Source organism: Rana temporaria, chromosome 2, assembly GCF_905171775.1.
Source record: "Rana temporaria chromosome 2, aRanTem1.1, whole genome shotgun sequence".
NCBI classification, from domain to species: domain Eukaryota; kingdom Metazoa; phylum Chordata; class Amphibia; order Anura; family Ranidae; genus Rana; species Rana temporaria.
In genome coordinates this window covers 128,744,103-128,765,626 of record NC_053490.1, presented here as the reverse complement: position 1 = coordinate 128,765,626, position 21,524 = coordinate 128,744,103, and the positions used below count along the sequence as shown (strand labels likewise).

Below are 21,524 nucleotides of genomic sequence, written 5' to 3'. Positions count from 1 at the left end.
ATTGATGGCTGCGTTTGATGGCATGGCACAGTGGCTGTGTTTGATGGCATGGCACAGTGGTGACAATTGATGGCACAGTGGCTGTGTTTGATGGCATGGCACAGTGGTGACAATTGATGGCACAGTGGCTGCGTTTTATGGCATGGCACAGTGACTGCGTTTTATGGCATGGCACAGTGGTGACAATTGATGGCACAGTGGCTGCGTTTGATGGCATGGCACAGTGGCTGCGTTTGATGGCATGGCACAGTGGTGACAATTGATGGCTGCTTTTGATGGCATGGCACAGTGGCTGCGTTTGATGGCATGGCACAGTGGTGACAATTGATGGCACAGTGGCTGCGTTTTATGGCATGGCACAGTGGTGACAATTGATGACACAGTGGCTGTGTTTGATGGCATGGCACAGTGACTGCGTTTTATGGCATGGCACAGTGGTGACAATTGATGGCACAGTGGCTGCGTTTGATGGCATGGCACAGTGGCTGCATTTGATGGCATGGCACAGTGGTGACAATTGATGGCTGCGTTTGATGGCATGGCACAGTGACTGCGTTTTATGGCATGGCACAGTGGTGACAATTGATGGCACAGTGGCTGCGTTTGATGGCATGGCACAGTGGCTGCGTTTGATGGCATGGCACAGTGGTGACAATTGATGGCTGCTTTTGATGGCATGGCACAGTGGCTGCGTTTGATGGCATGGCACAGTGGTGACAATTGATGGCACAGTGGCTGCGTTTTATGGGATGGCACAGTGGTGACAATTGATGACACAGTGGCTGTGTTTGATGGCATGGCACAGTGACTGCGTTTTATGGCATGGCACAGTGGTGACAATTGATGGCACAGTGGCTGCGTTTGATGGCATGGCACAGTGGCTGCATTTGATGGCATGGCACAGTGGTGACAATTGATGGCTGCGTTTGATGGCATGGCACAGTGGCTGCGTTTGATGGCATGGCACAGTGGTGACAATTGATGGCTGCGTTTGATGACATGGCACAGTGGTGACAATTGATGGCACAGTGGCTGCATTTGATGGGCCCAGTGGCGACAGTTGATGGGCGCAGTGGCTGCGTTTGATGGCATGGCACAGTGGTGACAATTGATGGCACAGTGGCTGCGTTTGATGGCATGGCACAGTGGTGACAATTGATGGCACAGTGGCTGTGTTTGATGGCATGGCACAGTGGTGACAATTGATGGCACAGTGGCTGCGTTTTATGGCATGGCACAGTGACTGCGTTTTATGGCATGGCACAGTGGTGACAATTGATGGCACAGTGGCTGCGTTTGATGGCATGGCACAGTGGTGACAATTGATGGCTGCGTTTGATGGCATGGCACAGTGGCTGTGTTTGATGGCATGGCACAGTGGTGACAATTGATGGCACAGTGGCTGTGTTTGATGGCATGGCACAGTGGTGACAATTGATGGCACAGTGGCTGCGTTTTATGGCATGGCACAGTGACTGCGTTTTATGGCATGGCACAGTGGTGACAATTGATGGCACAGTGGCTGCGTTTGATGGCATGGCACAGTGGCTGCGTTTGATGGCATGGCACAGTGGTGACAATTGATGGCTGCTTTTGATGGCATGGCACAGTGGCTGCGTTTGATGGCATGGCACAGTGGTGACAATTGATGGCACAGTGGCTGCGTTTTATGGCATGGCACAGTGGTGACAATTGATGGCACAGTGGCTGTGTTTGATGGCATGGCACAGTGACTGTGTTTTATGGCATGGCACAGTGGTGACAATTGATGGCACAGTGGCTGCGTTTGATGGCATGGCACAGTGGCTGCATTTGATGGCATGGCACAGTGGTGACAATTGATGGCTGCGTTTGATGGCATGGCACAGTGGCTGCGTTTGATGGCATGGCACAGTGGTGACAATTGATGGCTGCGTTTGATGACATGGCACAGTGGTGACAATTGATGGCACAGTGGCTGCATTTGATGGGCCCAGTGGCTGCATTTGATGGACGCGGTGGCTGCATTTGATGGGAACAGTGCGGCTGCAATTGTTTTTTTGTTTTTTTTCGTTTGCGCCCCCCCAAAAATTTTGAGCCCCAGCCGCCACTGCCCCCATTTCTAAGTAATTTTCTAGCAAAAAAACGTGTTTTTAACTTGTAAACACCGAGTCTGAAAAACAGGCTCGGTCTTAAAGTGGTTAATGGGGCACAGACTGCAATAAAAACTGACAAGCATAGTCCCTCTGCACTCCATCCAAAAACTAAAAAATAAAGTTTTTCCTTTAGTTATACTTTACCTTCTTCTGAATTCAGCATTTAGATTTTACACATCAGTTTTGTCTGTTATTCAAAATATATTTGACAAACATGTATTCCTGGATCGGTACAAAGAGATTCGAAAAGTGCAGTAAGCCACAGAACTCAATGAGAAGTCGTCTTTCACTCGCTGGAAACCACACCATTTACAGAAAAAAACAACATACATAAAGGTAGGGAAAATATGATCCATATTTGGTAAGTCTAGTATAAGCTTGTTATGCTCAGCATTAGGAGTGGAATTTATTTCACAAGTATATGAAAAGACCTAAGCAATAAATATTTGAAACATGCCACACATGTTACAGGAACACCCCCTGGGCTAAGGTTTATTGTAATAATCGTCTCTCTCACCTCAGACTGTCTGAAAATGCTTCAACTCCAAATTTAGAAATGCAATATCCACCTCCACAGATAGTCACCCGTCCCACTATGCTGGACATATTAACAATACGCCCTTTGGATTTCCTGATTAATGGCAAGAACCTAAGGGTTACATCGATAGGACCCAGCAAATTTACATTAATAACTCTTTCGAAGTCCTCTTTTGTCAACCATTCATTAGGTGCACCAGGCATCCCTGTTCCTGCATTATTCACTAATCCCCACAGACCTGTAAAGGAAAACAAAAGATGACATTTTAGGAATGTTGTGAAATAATTTAAAACATTGTACATCTTATCAGGCAAAAGAGGTTAGAATAACTCAGGGCCCAAGAGTCCAGGGGATGTATGAGGATTACAGTAAGGGCCAGATCCACAAAGAAGTTACGTTGGCGTATCTATTGATACGCTGCGTAACTTCTAGGATGCGCCGGCGTATCTTTTTTCTGTATCCAGAAAGCAAGATACGCCGGATTTTTGCTTAGATACGACTGACGTAAGTCTCTTACGCCATCGTATCTTAGTTGCATATTTACGCTGGCCGCTAGGTGGCGCTTCCGTAGATTTACGTGTAGAATATGCAAATTAGGTAGATGAGCCGATTCACAAACGTACGTGCGCCCGGCGTATCTATATGCGTTGTTTACGTAAGGCGTAAGTTACGTTCACGTTGTCTAGGCAAATGAGCGGGCGTAATTTAATTTGAAAATTCGACGTGATACTGAGCATGCGCGCGCATGCGCTGTTCGGAAAAAGCATAATTTATGTGGGGTCATGCTTAGTTTACATAAAACACGCCCCCCTGTTCCTCATTTGATTTAGGCGCGCTTACGCCGGCACATTTACGCTACACCGCCGTAACTTTCGACGCAAGTGCTTTGTGAATACAGCACTTGCCTCTCTAAGTTGCGGCGGCGTAGCGTAACTACGATACGCTACGCCCGCCTATATTTACGCCTATCTACGTGAATTTGGGCCAAAGTGTCTTAAATTCAACAGTTGAGCAGGAGTAGTGGCTGCTGAATACAATAGCTGGTAGCAGGGATCCACGCTGTTTTACATGGATGGAGGAATGGATAAATATCTCTTCATCCTGGAGGGAGCTGAATGAGAAAAATCTATACAAACGAATTTGCAAATCTTTCGATTGTTTTGGTCAGGTAAAAAGCAATGAAAGCCTTAGCATTCCTTTCAGTAAATGTTCCCTTTGAAGTTTAAAGTTTGTATTTGTAGGTTGGGTTAGAGGTAGGGTGACCACATTTCCAAACTACCATTCAGGGACACCCTCCCTTCCCAGAAATCAGCTTGTGCTGTAACGAATCACAGCACAGTGATTGGACACAAGAGGCGGGATTTATGATTTCTCCAATCACAAGCAGGGGGCAGGATTGTGCTCCTCCAGGCATTCCCGGCCAGGACAAATACTATCAGTGAGTAAAGCGGTGATGTAGCGGCCATTTTTGGGGGCTTCAGATTAGCCCGGGGGGGGGGGGGGGTTTCTGTGTCCGTTTCATTCCGGGACACTGTATTGTCCTGGAATGAAAGTGCCCGGGACAGACCTGCAAAATGTGGGACTGTCCCGGGCAATCCGGGACACGTGGTCACCCTAGTTAGAGGCCCAGTATTATCTCACACAATAGGGATGGCCCCGAACATCATGAGGCTTTAATGGCAAATTCCAGTGCCATGGAACACCCCATAATGCACTACGAGATCGCAGTGCATTGATGTCTGATGATTGGCCAAGGCATGCACCTGACCTGCATGCTTTGGCCAATCACAGCGCGCTCTGCTGTGAGATCAATGATTGGCCAAAGGCAGGCTGCCTTTAGCCAATCATGGCTCAGGGGGCTAAGTCCATGCCCCACACTATATAAGGCTGCTTACACGGCAGCCGTATATAGTGTAATGATTGAGAAGAATGTTAGCTAGAGGCAGGTTAGTTAGTGGCATGCAGGCAGTTTAGTGTGTGTATGTGTATATATATATATATGTATATATATACACACACACAGTGCAGTCAGTGTACAGTATATAATACAGTGTATTGAAGTGGTTAAGAGTAACCATATGACAGAATAAATAAAAATAAAAACGGCATGCCCCACCTAGTCCATACCAGGCCCTTTGGGGCTGGCATATATTTTAAGGGGAATGCCACGCCAATTTTTTTTAATTGGCGTAGGGTCCCCTCAAAATCCAAACCAGCCCCCTGGCAGACCAGGAAAGGGGGGGAGCAAGTGCCCCCTCCTGAACCTTACCAGGCCGCTTGCCCTTTAACACGGGGAGGGTGCTTTGGGGTCCCCTTGATGGGGACAAGGGCTTCATCCCCACAACCATTGCCCCCAGATCCCGGCCCCCCTATGTGAATGGGTATGGGGTACCCCAACAAGGCCCCTTATTTCCACATCTGGGATCAGGCCTGTATTATTGGTTATCCGTAGGTCTAGTAACGCTTTGTTTCTAGTTGGTGCGGCTACCATCTGACCCATTAAATTGTCCTGCAAGACATTTAGAAACTGGCAAGCCTTAGACGAATGCGCGGTTCCTTCTGCCCAGTCTACGTCTGGATAATTAGACGTCTCTGGTGTAAAGGCAAACTCTGATGCCAGAGTAAATACACTAAGGTAAGGGGGGTTACTGACATAAGGGGAAACCCTATTTATCTTAAGGTATTTATTTTCCCCTTACTTCAGTGACCCCCTCCCATAGACTGGGTGACTTGACCTCCTCCATTGCTTGCCCGGGAGCATGCAGGGCAGTCAAACATGGTTCTCTGGGTAGCTCACGCCTCTGCTTTGATCCTCATCACTATTCACCACCAGTGGCGGTGCGTCCATAGATTGCGCAGGAGCGCCGCCCCCTCTCGCTTCCGCACCGCCACTGATACAATACATAGATTCATGCATTGAATCTATGTATTGCCGCTGCCACCGACTATTCAGATGGCCAGCCCCCTGGGAAGCGCCGGCCATCTGAATAACGGCAGCTGGTTGGCTGTGGAAGTGCCTATCAGAGCAATCGGCTTCCAAATACTTATCCAAGGGACGCATGGGGGGTTCGTTCCCTGAATAAGACTGACAGGCGTCTCAGCCAATCAGGTTCACTGGTTCTGGTTACCGGTAACCTGATTGGCTGAAGCGTCATCGAGGGTGGGAGAAGACATCGAGGGACCGTGGAAGGAGGATGGCCGACCCCAGAGAGGTAAGTGTCGGACGGGTGGGCAGCATTTTACAGGGAACAGTGGCGATAATTACAGGGCACAGTGGCAACAATTGGCACAGTGGCGACAAAGGGCACAATGGCGACAATTGGCACAGCGGCGACAATTGGCACAGTGGCGACAAAGGGCACAGTGCGACAATTAAAGGGCACAGTGGCGACAATTGGCACAGTGGCGACAATTGATGGGCACAGTGGCTGCGTTTGATGGCATGGCACAGTGGTGACAATTGATGGCACAGTGGCTGCTTCTGATGGCATGGCACAGTGACTGCGTTTGATGGCATGGCACAGTGGTGACAATTGATGGCACAGTGGCTGTGTTTGATGGCATGGCACAGTGGCAGCGTTTGATGGCATTATATTGGCAAAAAAAATAAGTTACGGCGGCGTAGCGTATCTTAGATACGCTACGCCCGGCGGAATAATGCGCCGATGTACATGGATCTGCCCCAATATATTTAAAGACTAAGGGGCAGATCCACGTACATCGGCGCATTATTCCGCCGGGTGTAGCATATCTAAGATACACTACGCCGCTGTAACTTTTTTTTCCCGAATCCTCAAAGAATTTGCGCCGCAAGTTACGGCGGCGTAGTGTATCTTTGGCGGCGTAAGGGCGCGGAATTCAAATGGATGTTATGGGGGCGTGTTTTATGTAAATACGTCGTGACCCGACAAAAACAACGTTTTTTTTTAACAGCGCATGTGCCGTCCGTGGGGGTATCCCAGTGCGCATGCTAGAAATTAAACCGGAACAAGCCAATGCTTACGACGGGGACGTCATTCTACACAAATCCCTATTCGCGAACGACTTAAGCAAACAACGTAAAAAATTAAAAATTCGACGTGGGAACGACGGCCATACTTAACATTGAGTATGCCTCATAATAGCAGGGGTAACTATACGCCGGAAAAAGCCGAACGCAAACGAAGTAAAAAAATGCGCCGGCCAGACGTACGTTTGTGGATCGCCGTAACTAGCTAATTTGCATACTAGACGCGGAATTTGACGGAAAAGCCACCTAGCGGCCGGCGGAAAGAATGCACCTAAGATCCGACGGCGTACTAAGACGTACGCCTGTCGGATCGATCCGAGATGCAGTCGTATCTTGTTTTGTAGATACAAAACAAAGATACGACGCAGGAAATTGAAAATTACGTGGCGTATCAATAGATACGCCGGCGTAATTCTTTTGTGGATCTGCCCCTAAGCCAATAAAATGCTCACGTACATATCTGACCTATGGTACATATAAAAGAAGGTATATAATGATCTTAAAACATTTTACTTATTCATACACTGATAGTGAGAATAAATAAAGAATAATCATTAAATAGGCAGACTATAAAATAGAATCCAAAAATAATGGGCCATGTAAAAAAAATATATATAGATTACTGTCAGCTAAAGCAATTGCACCAATGGAAATGAGGCGAAAGAGCGCAGATAAAAAAAAAGTATATATAAATAAACATATAATAAAAACATTAAAATAATTAAAATATCTGCGAGCAATTAATGACATGGATACAACATAGCAATATTAGAAATTACTGAGAAAACAGTTGAGGTCAAACTCAACATTCATACCTCCAGGTGTAAGTGTTCTCATGGTGTGTATCCATTTTGACTATTTCTGACTAATTGTCATAACCTTATGACTTCCTCTCCATGACCTATTGTACTTTTGAATATCCCAAAATTGGAGTTGTGTAGGATCTTTGTTGTATACTAGTGCAAAATGTTTAGACACAGTGGCCCGGATTCACATAGAGCGGCGCATCTTTAGAGCACAGAGAGGCACGAACAGTATTTACAAAGCACGTGCTCCCTTTGTTGCGCCGCTTAATTCAAAGTAGGAAGGTAGTGGGCGTGATCTATTAAAATGAAGCGTGACCCCATGTAAATGAAGGGTCGAACGAACGGCACATGAGCGCCCATGCTCAGAATCACGTCGCATATACTCCCTAAGATACGACGGCTCAATGCCTACGACGTGAACGTAACACCTACGCCCAGCCCCATTCACGTACGACTTACGTAAACGACGTAAAATACGACGGTTGTTCCCTGGTCCATACCCTAACATGACTTACACCTGCTTTATGTGGCTTAACTTTACGCCGGACGTACGCCTTACGTAAACGGCGTAGATTACTGCGACAGGCGTAAGTACGTTCGTGAATCGGCGTATCTCGCTCATTTACATATGCGCCCAAGATACGACGTAGGAGACTTACGTCGGTCGGATGGAGCCAAAATTCAGGCGTATCTTATTTCAAGAATCAGACGCATACAGTACATGTTGCCGAGAATGTGTTTCTAGCACGACAGCATCGCGCTGATTCTCAGCGACATGGTGCCGACATCTCACACTCGCTGGAATAGACAAAGCACATTCCAGCGAGCGCGTCATAGAAGCGACGGGGATCCGACTTGGATTCCCGCCAATTCTAGCTGCGGCATTTGGTATGCATTCCTGAGAGGGAGAACTCCACGCCAATTTTTAAATAAAAAAACTACATGGGTTCCCCCCCCAGGAGCATACCAGGCCCTTAGGTCTGGTATGGGTTGTAAGGAGATCCCCCCTACGCCAAAAAACCGACGTAGGGGGTCCCCCTACAATCCATACCAGACCCGTATCCAAAGCATGCTACCTGGCCGGCCAGGAAAGGAGTGGGGACGAGCGAGTGCCCCCCCTGAGCCGTACCAGGCTGCATGCCCTCAACATGGGGGGTTGGGTGCTCTGGGGCAGGGGGGCGCACTGCGGGGCCCCCCCACCCCAGAGCTCCCTTTCCCCATGTTGATAAGGGCAGGGCCTCTTCCCGACAACCCTGGCCGTTGGTTGTCGGGGTCTGCGGGCGGGGGGCTTATCGGAATCTGGGAGCCCCCTCAAATAAGAGGGCCACCAGATACCGGCCCCCCACCCTAAGTGAATGGATATGGGGTACATCGTACCCCTACCCATTCACCTGGAGGCAAAGTGTTAAAGTTAATAAACACACGACACAGGGTTTTTAAAATAATTTATTAGTCTGCTCCGGGGGCCCCCCTGTCTTCTTTAGCTCTTTCACCAGGGGGGCTTCTTCTTCCGCTCTCCGGGGGGTCTCCTCCGCTCTCAAGGGGTCTTCTCTGCTCTCGGGGGTCTTCTTCTATCTTTGCCGCTCTCCGCTGTTGACTCGGCGCACCCCGGTTCTTCTCCGGCTGTCCGGTGCCTTCTCCTTCAGGGCTGGCCGCCGCTATCTTCATGTGTTAGCTCAATTACTAGCAGGCGGCCAGCCCGCTCTTCTGTGACGTCTTCTTCTTCTCTTCTCTTCTTCTCCCTTCTTCCGATGTTGACCCGATGCCTCTTCTCGCTGCAATGACAGGTGCGCGGTTTGCATCCGACTTATATAGGCCTCACAGTCCCATCATGCTCCGTTACCTACCCACGTGGTACCTACCCACGTAGAAGCCCCCCCTGGTGAAAGAGCTAAAGAAGACAGGGGGGCCCCCGTAGCAGACTAATAAATTATTTTAAAAACCCTGTGTCGTGTTTATTAACTTTAACACTTTGCCTCCAGGTGAATGGGTAGGGGTACGATGTACCCCATATCCATTCACTTAGGGTGGGGGGCCAGTATCTGGGGGCCCCCTTATTTGAGGGGCCCTGAAGTGTGCCCCCCTGCCCCAGAGCACCCAACCCCCCCATGTTGAGGGCATGCGGCCTAGTACAGCTCAGGAGGGGGGGCGCTCGCTCGTCCCCACTCCTTTCCTGGCCGGCCAGGTAGCGTGCTTTGGATACGGGTCTGGTATGGATTGTAGGGGGTCCCCCTACGTCGGTTTTTTCGGCGTGGGGGGGTCTCCTTACAACCCATACCAGACCTAAGGGCCTGGTATGCTCCTGGGGGGGAACCCATGTCGGTTTTTTATTTAAAAAATGGCGTGGAGTTCTCCCTCTCAGGAATGCATACCAATGCCGCAGCTAGAATTGGCGGGAATCCAAGTCGAATCTCCCGTCACTTCTATGACGGCTTTGTCTCCATCGCGGCATACCAGCTTGGCCCTGGCTCCCGTGATGGGGCTCATAGGTGGTCAATCTCGCCGAGAAAGGGAGCGAGATTGACACAATATTGCGGTCACCTACTGTAGATACGACGGCGCATCCGTGCACTTACACAGTGTATCAGAAGATACGTCGGCGTAAGTGCTTTCTAAATCTGGCCCATTGTGCTTAGGGAAGCCGTTTATAATATTTTGGACATGTTGTATCCTCACTTTAAGTGCTCTTTTAGTCCTTCCGACATATTGTAAATTGTAACTGCACTGAAGTACATAGACTACTCCCTCAGTATGACAGCCAATGAAATCTCTAATTGTAAAGGATTTTCCTGTAATTGTTGCTACAAACTCTGCTCTTTTTTCTTGATGTGATTGTAGTCATATTAGTGCAATTGTGACAGAGAAAATTGAGTACTGTCTGTGATACTTTTTTTATTTGCACTAACATACAATTTTTTAGGACAAGCTTTAGGGGTATGTCCTCTTCTTCAAGGTCCAAGCAGTACTGATTCACAATTTTTTTTAGCAGAGGGTTAAAACAAAACAAGAAAAAAAGAAATCTCTGAGGGAAAGAAAAAAAAAAAAAAAGAAAAACAAACAAACACATACAAATCAATGGTAATAAAGATAGCAGCAGAGTTAGTGGGATAAGACAGAGCCGTGCGGCTTTACTTCCTGGTTCCCTACTGCGCATGCGCAAGTCGCACTGCACATCCTCACTGGTCCCTGCTGTCTTCTGGGACATTTGTGTCTCCCAAAAGACAGCGGGGGAGGACAGAGTAGGCGCCGGAAGTGGCGTAGGTAATTACAATCACTGCAGTGATCTTTGCCAGGAAGTGGGAGCAAATACCTGTAGCTCCCTCCTCCCCCCTGAAAGGTGCCAAATGTGACACCGGAGGGGGGGAGGATTCCAAAAAGTGGATGTTCCATTTTTGGGTTGAACTCCACTTTAAAGTGAGGATACAAGAACATGTCCAAAATATTATAAACGGCTTCCCTAAGCACAATGGCCCAGATTCTCAAAGGGCTTACGACGGCGCAATGCCATGTATGCCGTCGTAAGTCCTAATCTGGGCCGTCGTATCTATGCGACTGATTCTTAGAATCAGTTACGCATAGATATCCATTAGATCCGACAGGCGTAAGGCTCTTACGCCGTCGGATCTTAAATGCATTTTTTTTTGTCCGCTAGGTGTCGCCTCCGTCGTTTTCCTCATCGAGTATGCAAATTAGCTTAATACGCGAATTCCCGAACGTACGCGCGGCCGACGCAGTAAAGTTACGATGTTTATGTTAGGCTTTTCCCGGCGTAAAGTTGCCCCTGGGTATATGGGCGCAACTAATGTTAAGTATGGCCGTCGTTCCCGCGTCGAAATTTATAAATTTACGTTGTTTGCGTAAGTCGTCCGTGAATGGGGCTGGACACCATTTACGTTAACATCGAAACCAATGACGTCCTTGCGACGTCATTTGGAGCAATGCACCCTGGGATATTTTACGGACGGCGCATGCGCAGTACATTCGGCGCGGGAATGCGCTTAATTTAAATGCTACACGCCCCCTACCCGCCTAATTTGAAATAGGCGGGCTTGCACCGGGTGATTTACTCTACGCCGCCGCAACTTTACACGCAAGTGCTTTGTGAATAAAGCACTTGCATGAAAAACTTGCGGCGGCGTAACTTAAATGAGATACGTTACGCCCGCCCAAATTTACTCCATTCTACGAGAATCTGGGCCTATGTATCTAAACATTTTGCACTAGTACACAACAAAGATCCTACACAACACAGCTCACAGATATTATAATTATTTTAATATTTGTAATATATGTTTATCTATATATATTTATCTGCGCTCTTTCGCCTCATTTCCGTTGTGTGACTGCTTTAGCTGACAGTAATCTCTATATATATTTTTTTACATGGCCCATTATTTTTGGATTCTATTTTATAGTCTGCCTTTTTAATGATTATTCTTTATTTATTCTCATTACCCGTGTATGGATAAGTAAAATGTTTTAAGGTTTATATACCTGCTTTTATATGTACCATAGGTCAGATATGGACGTGAAAGTATTATTGGCTTATAGCCAGATTCACGTAGATGGCTGCAACTTTAAGGCGGCGTAGCTTAAGGCATTTAAGCTACGCCGCCGTAAGTTAGCGAGGCAAGTACATGATTCACAATGTACTTGCCTGCTAAGTTACGGCAGCGTAGCCTAAAGCGGGCGGGCGTAATGGCGCCTAATTCAAATTTAGCTACGGGGGCGTGTTTTATGTTAATGGGGCTTGACCTGAATTTTTTGACGTTTTTTTTTAACTGCGCATGCGCCTACATTTCCCAGTGTGCATTGCGGCTACGTCCACCGCATGGGCCTATTGATTTTGACGTGGACGTAAACCAAGTAAATCCCTATTCACGGACGACTTACGCACACTAAGTAAAATTTTCGAATTTCGACGCGGGAACGGCGGCCATACTTAACATTACTATTTCATCTATTTGATGGAATAACTTTAGGCGGCCTATCTCTTACGTAAACGGCGTAAATGTACTGCGGCGGCCGGGCATACGTTCATGAATTGGCGTATCTACTGATTTGCATATTCTACGCTGACCGCAATGGAAGCGCCACCTAGCGTCCAGCAGAAATATTGCAACCTAAGATAGGACGGCGCAAGCCGTTGTATCTTAGATATGTTTAAGCGTATCTCTGTTTGAGAATACACTTAAACATAGGTCGGCTCAGATTCTGAGTTAGGTCGGCGTATCTACTGATACGCCGACCTAACTCTACCTGAATCTAGCTATTAGTCTTTAAATATATTGGGCCAGATTCACAGTGAGAGTACGCCGGCGTATCTACTGATACACCAGCGTACTTTCAAATTTGCCGCGTCGTATCTTTAGTTTGAATCCTCAAACCAAGATACGACGGCTTCTGGCTTCGATCCGACAGGCGTACGGCTTCGTACGCCTTTGGATCGTAGGTGCAATACTTCGGTACCCACTGGGTGGAGTTCACGTAGTTTTCCGCGTCGGGTATGCTAATTCGCTTTTTCCGTCGATCCACGAAGGTACGCGCGGCCATCACATTCTCTTACGTCGTCGCTAGTCGGCTTTTCCCGGCGTATAGTTAAAGCTGCTATTTTGTGGCGTATAGATAGACTTGCCATGTTAAAGTATTCGAATTTTGAATTTATTTATTTTTTGCGTAAGTCGTCCATGAATAGGAAAGGACGTAACTCACGTATACGTTCAAAAAATTACGTCAGTGCGACGTCATTTCGCACAAAGCACGGCGGGAAATTTCAAAACGGAGCATGCGGATTTTAATCGACGCGGGGACCCGCTTCATTTAAATGAATCACGCCCCCTACCCGCCCAATTTGAAATACGCGCTGAGAAATACACTACGCCGCCATAACTTAAGGCGCAAAATCTTCCTGGATTCGAAATTCCGCCAGGTAAGATACGGCGGCGTACCGTATCTCTGATACGCTGCGCCAGGGCAATTCTTTGTGAATCTGGCCCATTGTTTTTAATATACACTTGCTTCATGCGTTATATACTGTAACTATTGGTACAAGATGACCAACTGCTAGGCCTGACCATTGGAAGGTGGGGAAGCATGTCTGAGGCTATTCTGAGGATATATTCAGAAAAAGATGAACTTCATAGAGCATCAAATGTACTTTGAAAACTTTTACTGTAATCATAATGGTATAATTTGTCTACATACATTATCATCTATACAACTTTAAAACTTTTGATCAAATTTAAATATCAAATTTGAATATCATTTAAATGATAACGAACTAACCATTGTCACCAACAACATCAGAGACCCATGTAGTGACAGAACTGACACTCTGAGTGTTAGAAATATCCAGAATAACTGTTTGCAGCCGGCTAGATGCCTCCTTCTTAAGATCCTCTGCTCCTTTCTGAGTCAAACAAGTGGCCAAAACCCTCATTCCCCGTCTGTCCAGCTGTCTTGCTAGCTGTTTCCCAAAACCAGAATCACATCCAGTTATGAGCACAAATTTATCTGAAAGATTGTCCAGAATCAAGCCCAGTCGGTGCAATCTGTACAGGAATACGATCATTACTAGGAAAACCACCAGAGGGAGCAACATGATGAAATTCTGAAGGTGTCTGCAAAACAAAAGACGTGAAAGGCACACACAAAGCATAGGAATATTTTGGATTATTGTATCTAAGTACATTAATATATAAAAAGCATTGGGAACCATATAAGCCCTATATTCTAATGTCAGACTCAGCCTGTTATACAAACTGTAACCATAGTACATGAACTAATAATAACATTGCTGATTTGGAAATCAAAGAATAGATTAATTTGTATTAAAATCTAAATTAAATGAAAATTTAAAGGGGTTGAGCCTATCATTTTTCTTTTACACCTTTTCAGAGATAACCCCATTAGCTACTTTATTATATCCAGTCATATTAATAAATCAACTTGCAAAAATAACATTTTAAACCTTTGCCTTTTTATTGTCAGGCTGTTAGAGCTGTCAACCCAGAATCACAGTTTAGTTTCATGCAAAGCTTCTTAATAAGGAAAAGCTTGTGTTCGGACCAGTGGCAGTGCGTCCACCTGATTGGCTGAATCGATAGGCGTTGTGATTGGACGCCTATCAGGCGTCCAATCATAGCAGAGAATGGGAAGAGAGGACGGGAGAAGACATTGAGGAGCATGGAGTAGCATGGAGGACATTGCTCGCTGCCCGCCGCCGTCACCCACTGCCCCACCGAGACAGGGTAAGTGCAGAGCAGATGGCAAGCGGAACGGGTGGGGGGGGGGTCACACTGGCAGCATTTGATGGCACAGTGGGAGCATTTGATATGGCACAGTGGCATGACTATTCCAAGTACACAACAACTTATCTGATGAAGCACAAAAATGAAACATCAGAAAAAACCTCAAGAGTTTGTAGCCATGTTCACCAAATTCCACAAAAATAACAGGAATAATATACATTGACAAAGGACGGGAATACACAAGTATGGAAATGGAATCATACCTGAAGACACCAGACAACCACACCATACACTCCCAAACAAACCAGTGTAGCTAAAAGGAAAAATCTCAATCTTACATAAATGACCAGCTGTCAGATGCCAACCCACCTAACAAGTACTGGGGAGAAAAGTCACGACTGCAACATACCTCAGAACAGACTAAGATCAAAAGCCGTTGAAAGCACCCCATTCGAAATGTGGCATAGATCAAAGCCTAGCATACAACATTGGAGTGTTCGCATGTAAAGCATATGCTTAAATCTCAAACAAGAAGAGATCCAAATTGGAGAACACAGCTAGAGGACATTTTGGTGGGCCACAGCGAACAAACTGACAAAGCCACAGAATTTATTTTGATGAGCGCCCATCATCAAATCGAATGATTGCTGAAAGCTGAGAAGTGAAAACGCCCAGTGAAACAGCAAGAGAAGCTCACCGAAATGAGTCTGTGCAGGAGTCAAAACAAAAGATGGAACTCTCAATAGATTCTGCTGAACAGCCTGAAATCAGAAAATCCACTCGGGAGACAAGGGGGGTACCACCCCACAAGCTGTAATATGCTGCTAAGATATAGAACATACTTGAGCCAACATCCTGGGAAGCCATAGAAAAATTACCAAAAAGCGAAGCCAATAAAATGGAGAAAGAAAGCAGAAGTAAAATTGCTATAGGGGAAGGAAGACCTTCACCTTGCCAACATCAAAGTTATAGCAAAAAAGAGGGAGAAGCTGCCTCAGCTTCTCAAAACACAGACTTTGTAGGCTTGAGGCAGTTTGCTGATATTAAGGGGGTCTGGCTGGCTCCTGTTGCTGATATTAAGGGGGTTATCCCCTCCTCTGAAGAGTCTTGCTTCTTTATGCCTCCTACCTCTGTGATGTCCCCTGTGTGTCCCCCTCCCCTGGTCCTCTCCATCCTCTCCTCTGCATCCAAAGTCATTCAGCACCTTTGACATTTGAGTATGGAGTAACATACTAGCAGAAATCTTGTAAATTTCATAGAATTTTTACTTCATTGGTGGACTCAAATTTATTCTATGATACACTGCGACTTTCTTGTCTCCATACTATAGGATTGGGGATCTGTTGACTCTGTAGTTGGAGGGTGCCCTTTTAATTTCCTCCATTTTTTGATTGTTGTATTTTAATGTATTTCCAATAAATTGTGTTAATGTGTTTTTATACAAACTCGCCTCATGCTATGCCTACAAAAAGTCCATGTTTTGAGAAGCTGAAGTAGCTTCTCCCTTTTTTTGCTAAAATTGCTATAAGAAGACAAGCCCCGGACACTCACGGAACTTCCCTAACTGTAAAACTATAGGAAGCGAGTGGATTTTTAAAGTTAAGTTCAATGCTGAAGGAAATATCCACACATATAAGGCCAAATTAGTTGGCAATGAATACTTCAAGAAATTTGGAGAAGATTACAATAAAAAATTCACTCCTGACGTAGAACACTCCACCCTCACCCGCACTACACCCGGCAAGGGCATGCAAGTTAAACACTTAAATGACAAAAGCGCTTACCTATACAAAGTCATTAAAGGGGAAGTTCCGCTTGTTTGCATACCCTCCACTGCTACATTTGGCACTTTTTTTGGGGGGGGGGGGGAGCGGGTACCTAGTTTTGACAGGTACCCGCTTTCACTTTCAAATCAGATCACCACAGCAATCTACCAGGATGTTTGGCCCCTTCTCCTTCCCCTCTGCAGCCTTCTGGGACACACAAGTCCCAGAAAACTGTAGGACCATTTACACGTGCGCAGTAGGCAACAGGCTGTGAAGCTGGTAGGTTTCACTGCTGGTTTCCCTTGCCTAAGATACCGGCGACTTCACCCAAGCCAATTGAAGAAACGTCTAGGGTGCGGACATCACATGACACACAAGTCCTAGAAAACTGTAGGACCATTTACACGTGCGCAGTAGGCAACAGGCTGTGAAGCTGGTAGGTTTCACTGCTGGTTTCCCTTGCCTAAGATACCGGCGACTTCACCCAAGCCAATTGAAGAAACGTCTAGGGTGCGGACATCACATGATGCCTGGACAGGTAGGCGTCCTTATATTGATAAGTCAGCAGCTACAGTATTTGCGAGTTTTGGGGAGGGGCAGACTGAAGCTCCTCTTTAAGGAAGATCTCTACACTGAGCAAACCAGGGTTTGAGCAAGGACAAAACCTTGTGTATAAATTTCAAAATAGCATCTATGGCTTTAAGTAATCTGCAAGGACGTGGAATTAGAAAGTAATTGAAGTACTTATGGGAGAGGGATTCCTAAGAAGCAAAGTAGATTCCTGTCTCTATTCTAGAAGACAGATGGGTATATATCCTAATTTATGTTGCTGAAATTATAACCGGTAACAAGAAGGAAATTACAATCAGATAAGTCACAAGTTGAAGCAGAACTTTGGAAATAAAGAGCTAAAGAACCTCAGCCAGCATCTTGGGATCCAAATAGAGAGGGAAGAAAGATAGAAGATATCTACTCAACCAAAGTCAGAAAATTGCCAAAAACTTGGAACAGTTCCACATGCAAGATGCAAAAGAAGTAAAAACACCCATGGAACCAGGCCACCAAAATTAAGCCGAAAACTTGCTACCCAACAATAACATGAAAGCTGCAATATCACTGTGCTACCACTGTGACAAGAACAGGCATAGCTTTAGTAGTAGCATAGGGCCAGATTCTTAAAAGGCTTACGACGGCGCAACGCCATTTGCGCCGTCGTAAGTCCTAATCTGGCCCGGCCTATCTATGCGACTGATTCTTAGAATCAGTTACGCATAGATATCCCTTAGATCTGACAGGCGTAAGGCTCTTACGCTGTCAGATCTTAAATGCTATTTTTTTTTCCCGCCGCTAGGTGTCGCCTCGTCGTTTTCCCCGTCGTCTATGCAAATTAGCTTTTTACGACGATTCCCGAATGTACGCGTGGACGACGCAGTGAATTTACAACGTTTCCGTAAGCGTAAACTTGCCCCTGCTATATGAGGGGCAAGTTTACGTAGGTCCGTCGTATGCCATGTTAAGTATGGCGTCGGGTCAGCGCCATCTTTTTCCGTTGTTTTTGTAAGTCGTTCGCGAATACGACTTTACGTCAATGACTCTCACGTCGGCGTCATTAACGTTTTCCGTCGTGAGCTGGAGCATGCGCACTGGGCTATTTTTATGCCCGGCGCATGCGCAGTTTGATCGTCGCGGGGGCGCGCTTAATTTAAATACAAGCCGCCCCCTTTGAATTACGTGGCCTTACGCCGGGCCATTTACACAACGCCGCCACAAATTACGGAGCAAGTGCTTGGAGAATACGGCACTTGCTCCAGTAATTTGCGGTGGCGTAGTGTAAATGCCTTACGCTACGCCGCCGCGGATTCTACCAGAATATGGCCCACACTCTCTAGAAAAGTTTCAGCCCCTTGTCACCGCAACTGGAATACAGTAAAAATGGTGATAGAGTACCTAAAGAAAACAATTTGGATGATGCTATGGCTACCTGCAGTGTCAAATTCAAAATGAATTGGGTGCAGTATGTGGGCCAGAGATCATGCAGTGGTTACGTCAACAAGTGGTTACGTCCTCCAACCATAAATTGGTCTAGCCCAAAGCAAGTGACTGTTCAATTGAAGAGGAGTACATTGCAGATTCACTAACTTTTAATGGACATGGGCAAAGACATGTTAAAACCCATTCCCATTTTCAAAGACAACCAGGGATGTATAAAGTGGACACAATCAGAAAGGGTCAATCCTAGGACTAAGCACATCGATGTAAAGTATAATTTGCTTAGGGACACTCAAGAGCAAGGTGTTATCGACATTCAATATTGCTCGTCTGTAGATGACTCACCAAGCCATTGTTAAAGGAACATCATAGTCTTTTCCAAAAGAACCTCCACGTCATATAGCAAAGCAAATGCTGTTGAGAAGGGGTGTTGGAAGTGCAGAAGCATGTACTATTCACTCTGAACTACAGATGGCACTGTAGTGATACTGTATATTAGCATATTTGTGTTTATCTATGCTTGTACAGTATATTCTGCACAGGAAGGAAGTTTTTTCTTTTCGTTCTCTCCTGTAATGCTTATCTCACACGTATGCTTTTCTTAAATGCAAGTAAAGCCAAATTCTACATTCCGCAAGATCTCAGCGAAAGTTATAGCGTCTACAAACTATGGGATATTTTTATGGAATTTGTATTTATTTATTTATTTACTAGCAATGACAGCGATCAGCGATTTTTACCGGGACCACAACATTGCAGTGGACAAATCAGACACCTAACTGACACTTTTGACACTTTTGTGGGGACCATTGACACTAATATAGTAATTAGTGCTAAAAATATGCACCATAACTGTACTAATGACACTGGCAGGGAAGGGGTTAACACCAGGGGCAATCAAAGGGTTAAGTGTGTCTTTAGGGCGTGAGTACTAAATTTGTGGGGATTTCTCTGACTGGGAGAACACAGAGATGCATGTTCCTGCTTAGCAGGAACACAAGGGGCCAGATTTAGAGAGAGATACGATGGTGTATCTCCTGATACACCGTCGTATCTCAGAGTTAGGCTGGTCGTATCTATGCGGCTGATTCATAGAATCAGTTACGCATAGATATGCCTAATGCCCCGTACACACCATCACTTTATGTGATAAAAAAAAACGACATTTTCTGTGAAGTAAAAAATGACGTTTTTGAAACTTCAATTTTCAAAGACGAAGTTGCCTACACACCATCGTTTTTCTCACAATGTTCTAGCAAAGCGAGGTTATGTTCCACCACGTTTTTCCATTGAAGCTTGCTTCATAAGTAGCTTCTGGGCATGCGCGGGTGAAAAAACGTCGTTTTAAACAACGTTTTTTGCTACACACGGTCAATTTCTGTGAAGTAAAAGTTGACGTTTTGAAAAACGACACATAAAATTGAAGCATGCTTCAATTTTTTTTGGTCGTTTTTTAGAAGACATAAAACGATGTTTTCCCCCACACACGGTCAATTAAAGTGACGTTTTTAAAAACGTCATTTTTTTTCATCACATAAAGTGATGGTGTGTACGCGGCATAAGATCCGACAGGTGTAACTGTGTTACACCGTCGGATCTTACCTGCAATTTAAAAATGGGGGGGCGTTCTCGCTAATTTACGCTGAGAAATATGTAAATCAGCAAGATACGCAAATTCACGAACGTACGCGGACCCGACGCAGTGTTGTTACGACGTTTCCGTATCGGTTTTCCCGGCGTATACTTACCCCTGCTTCTATGAGGCGCAGCCAATGTTAAGTATAGCCGGCGTTCCCGCAACGATTTTTAATTTTCTTACGTCGTTTGCGTACGCCGATTCAGAAACCCGCGCGCCGCAAGTTACGCTCACGCCGAAATCACTGACGTCCTAGCGACGTCAGTGGGAGCAATGCACGCCGGGAAATTTCGCGGACGGCGCATGCTCATTTAAATCGGCGCGGGGACGCGCCTGATTTAAATAGTACACTCCCCCTAGCCGCGGAATTTGAATTCCGCCGGGGGTTTTACGATCCGCCGCCGCAAGTTTGGAGGTAAGTGGTTTGTGAATTACCCACTTGCCTCTCAAACTTGCGTCAGCGGATCTTAAATCACATAGATCACGCGGATCTAAAGATCCGCTGATCTATGTGAATCTAGCCCATTATCTCTATGTTCCCCCCTGTCAAAATGGCGATCAGGCTTGTTTACATATTACATATTACATATTAGTACCGATCCCCTATATTTTCCTATGGCAGCTGAGTGTTGACAAAAGGGAAAGGAGGAGAAGCCTACCTTTAGCTGCTGCAGGAGGAAAATACAGATCAGTTCCACAAAATTCCACCCCCACCACCCCTCCTGTCCAGGTTCTGAGGGTCAGCAAGGAAGGATTGCGGTTTACCTGTCACCTGCCCACCATTGACAGGTTGCCAACCCCAGGATTAGGTTGTGCCCAGGCACACCTGGCACACACCTTGCACACACCTATGGTCTTGGATTTAATACCGCTTTAAGCCCTGCTCTACCACCTAAAAAGTACCACTTATTATCCCAAATTAGAAAAAAATTTATACGCATAGGTTAATATGATACTGTAGTATTTTAATTATGAACATAAGCACTAACTACATTAAAAAAATACAAAGTATTATGTTAGTCACTGATTGTTGAACAATGTAAGCCTTACCTTGCTTTATGTCAACTCTTAATAGATAGACGTCCAATTAAACAACCCTTCACATATATTCATCTTTTCATGTCCTGGATTCAGTCTGTAAAACATTAACTATCCTGGTTTACAGGTCTTTCATTGGCATGGCACCAAACACACTAATAGGTTAAAGAGAAAGTAGATTCCTTACTGCTTTCACGTAAAAAGTTTAGACATAAAAAAATATATCAATATGTCTTAATGTATTAAGCAAACCTCGCTTGTACATATAGCGTTGATTTACTAAAGAAAAATCCACTTTGCACTTGAAAGTGCACTTGTAAGTGCAGTCGCTGTAGATCACTGTAGATCTGAGGGGAA

The 21,524-nt window shown here is 45.7% G+C and overlaps 1 protein-coding gene across 1 annotated transcript in view; it reads right to left on the bottom strand.

Moving 5' to 3' along the window:
* The window catches only part of LOC120929485 (retinol dehydrogenase 16-like), a 31,648-nt gene extending 10,363 nt beyond the window's left edge, over positions 1–21,285 (bottom strand). The window contains exons 1-3 of the mRNA XM_040340960.1: positions 21,180–21,285; positions 13,774–14,108; positions 2,653–2,911 (exon numbers count right to left, since the gene is read on the bottom strand). Coding sequence (XP_040196894.1) covers positions 2,653–2,911; positions 13,774–14,089 — 575 coding nt within the window. The 5' untranslated portion in view covers positions 14,090–14,108; positions 21,180–21,285. The remainder of the gene's footprint in view (positions 1–2,652; positions 2,912–13,773; positions 14,109–21,179) is intronic.
* Between the last annotated feature and the right edge of the window lie 239 nt (positions 21,286–21,524).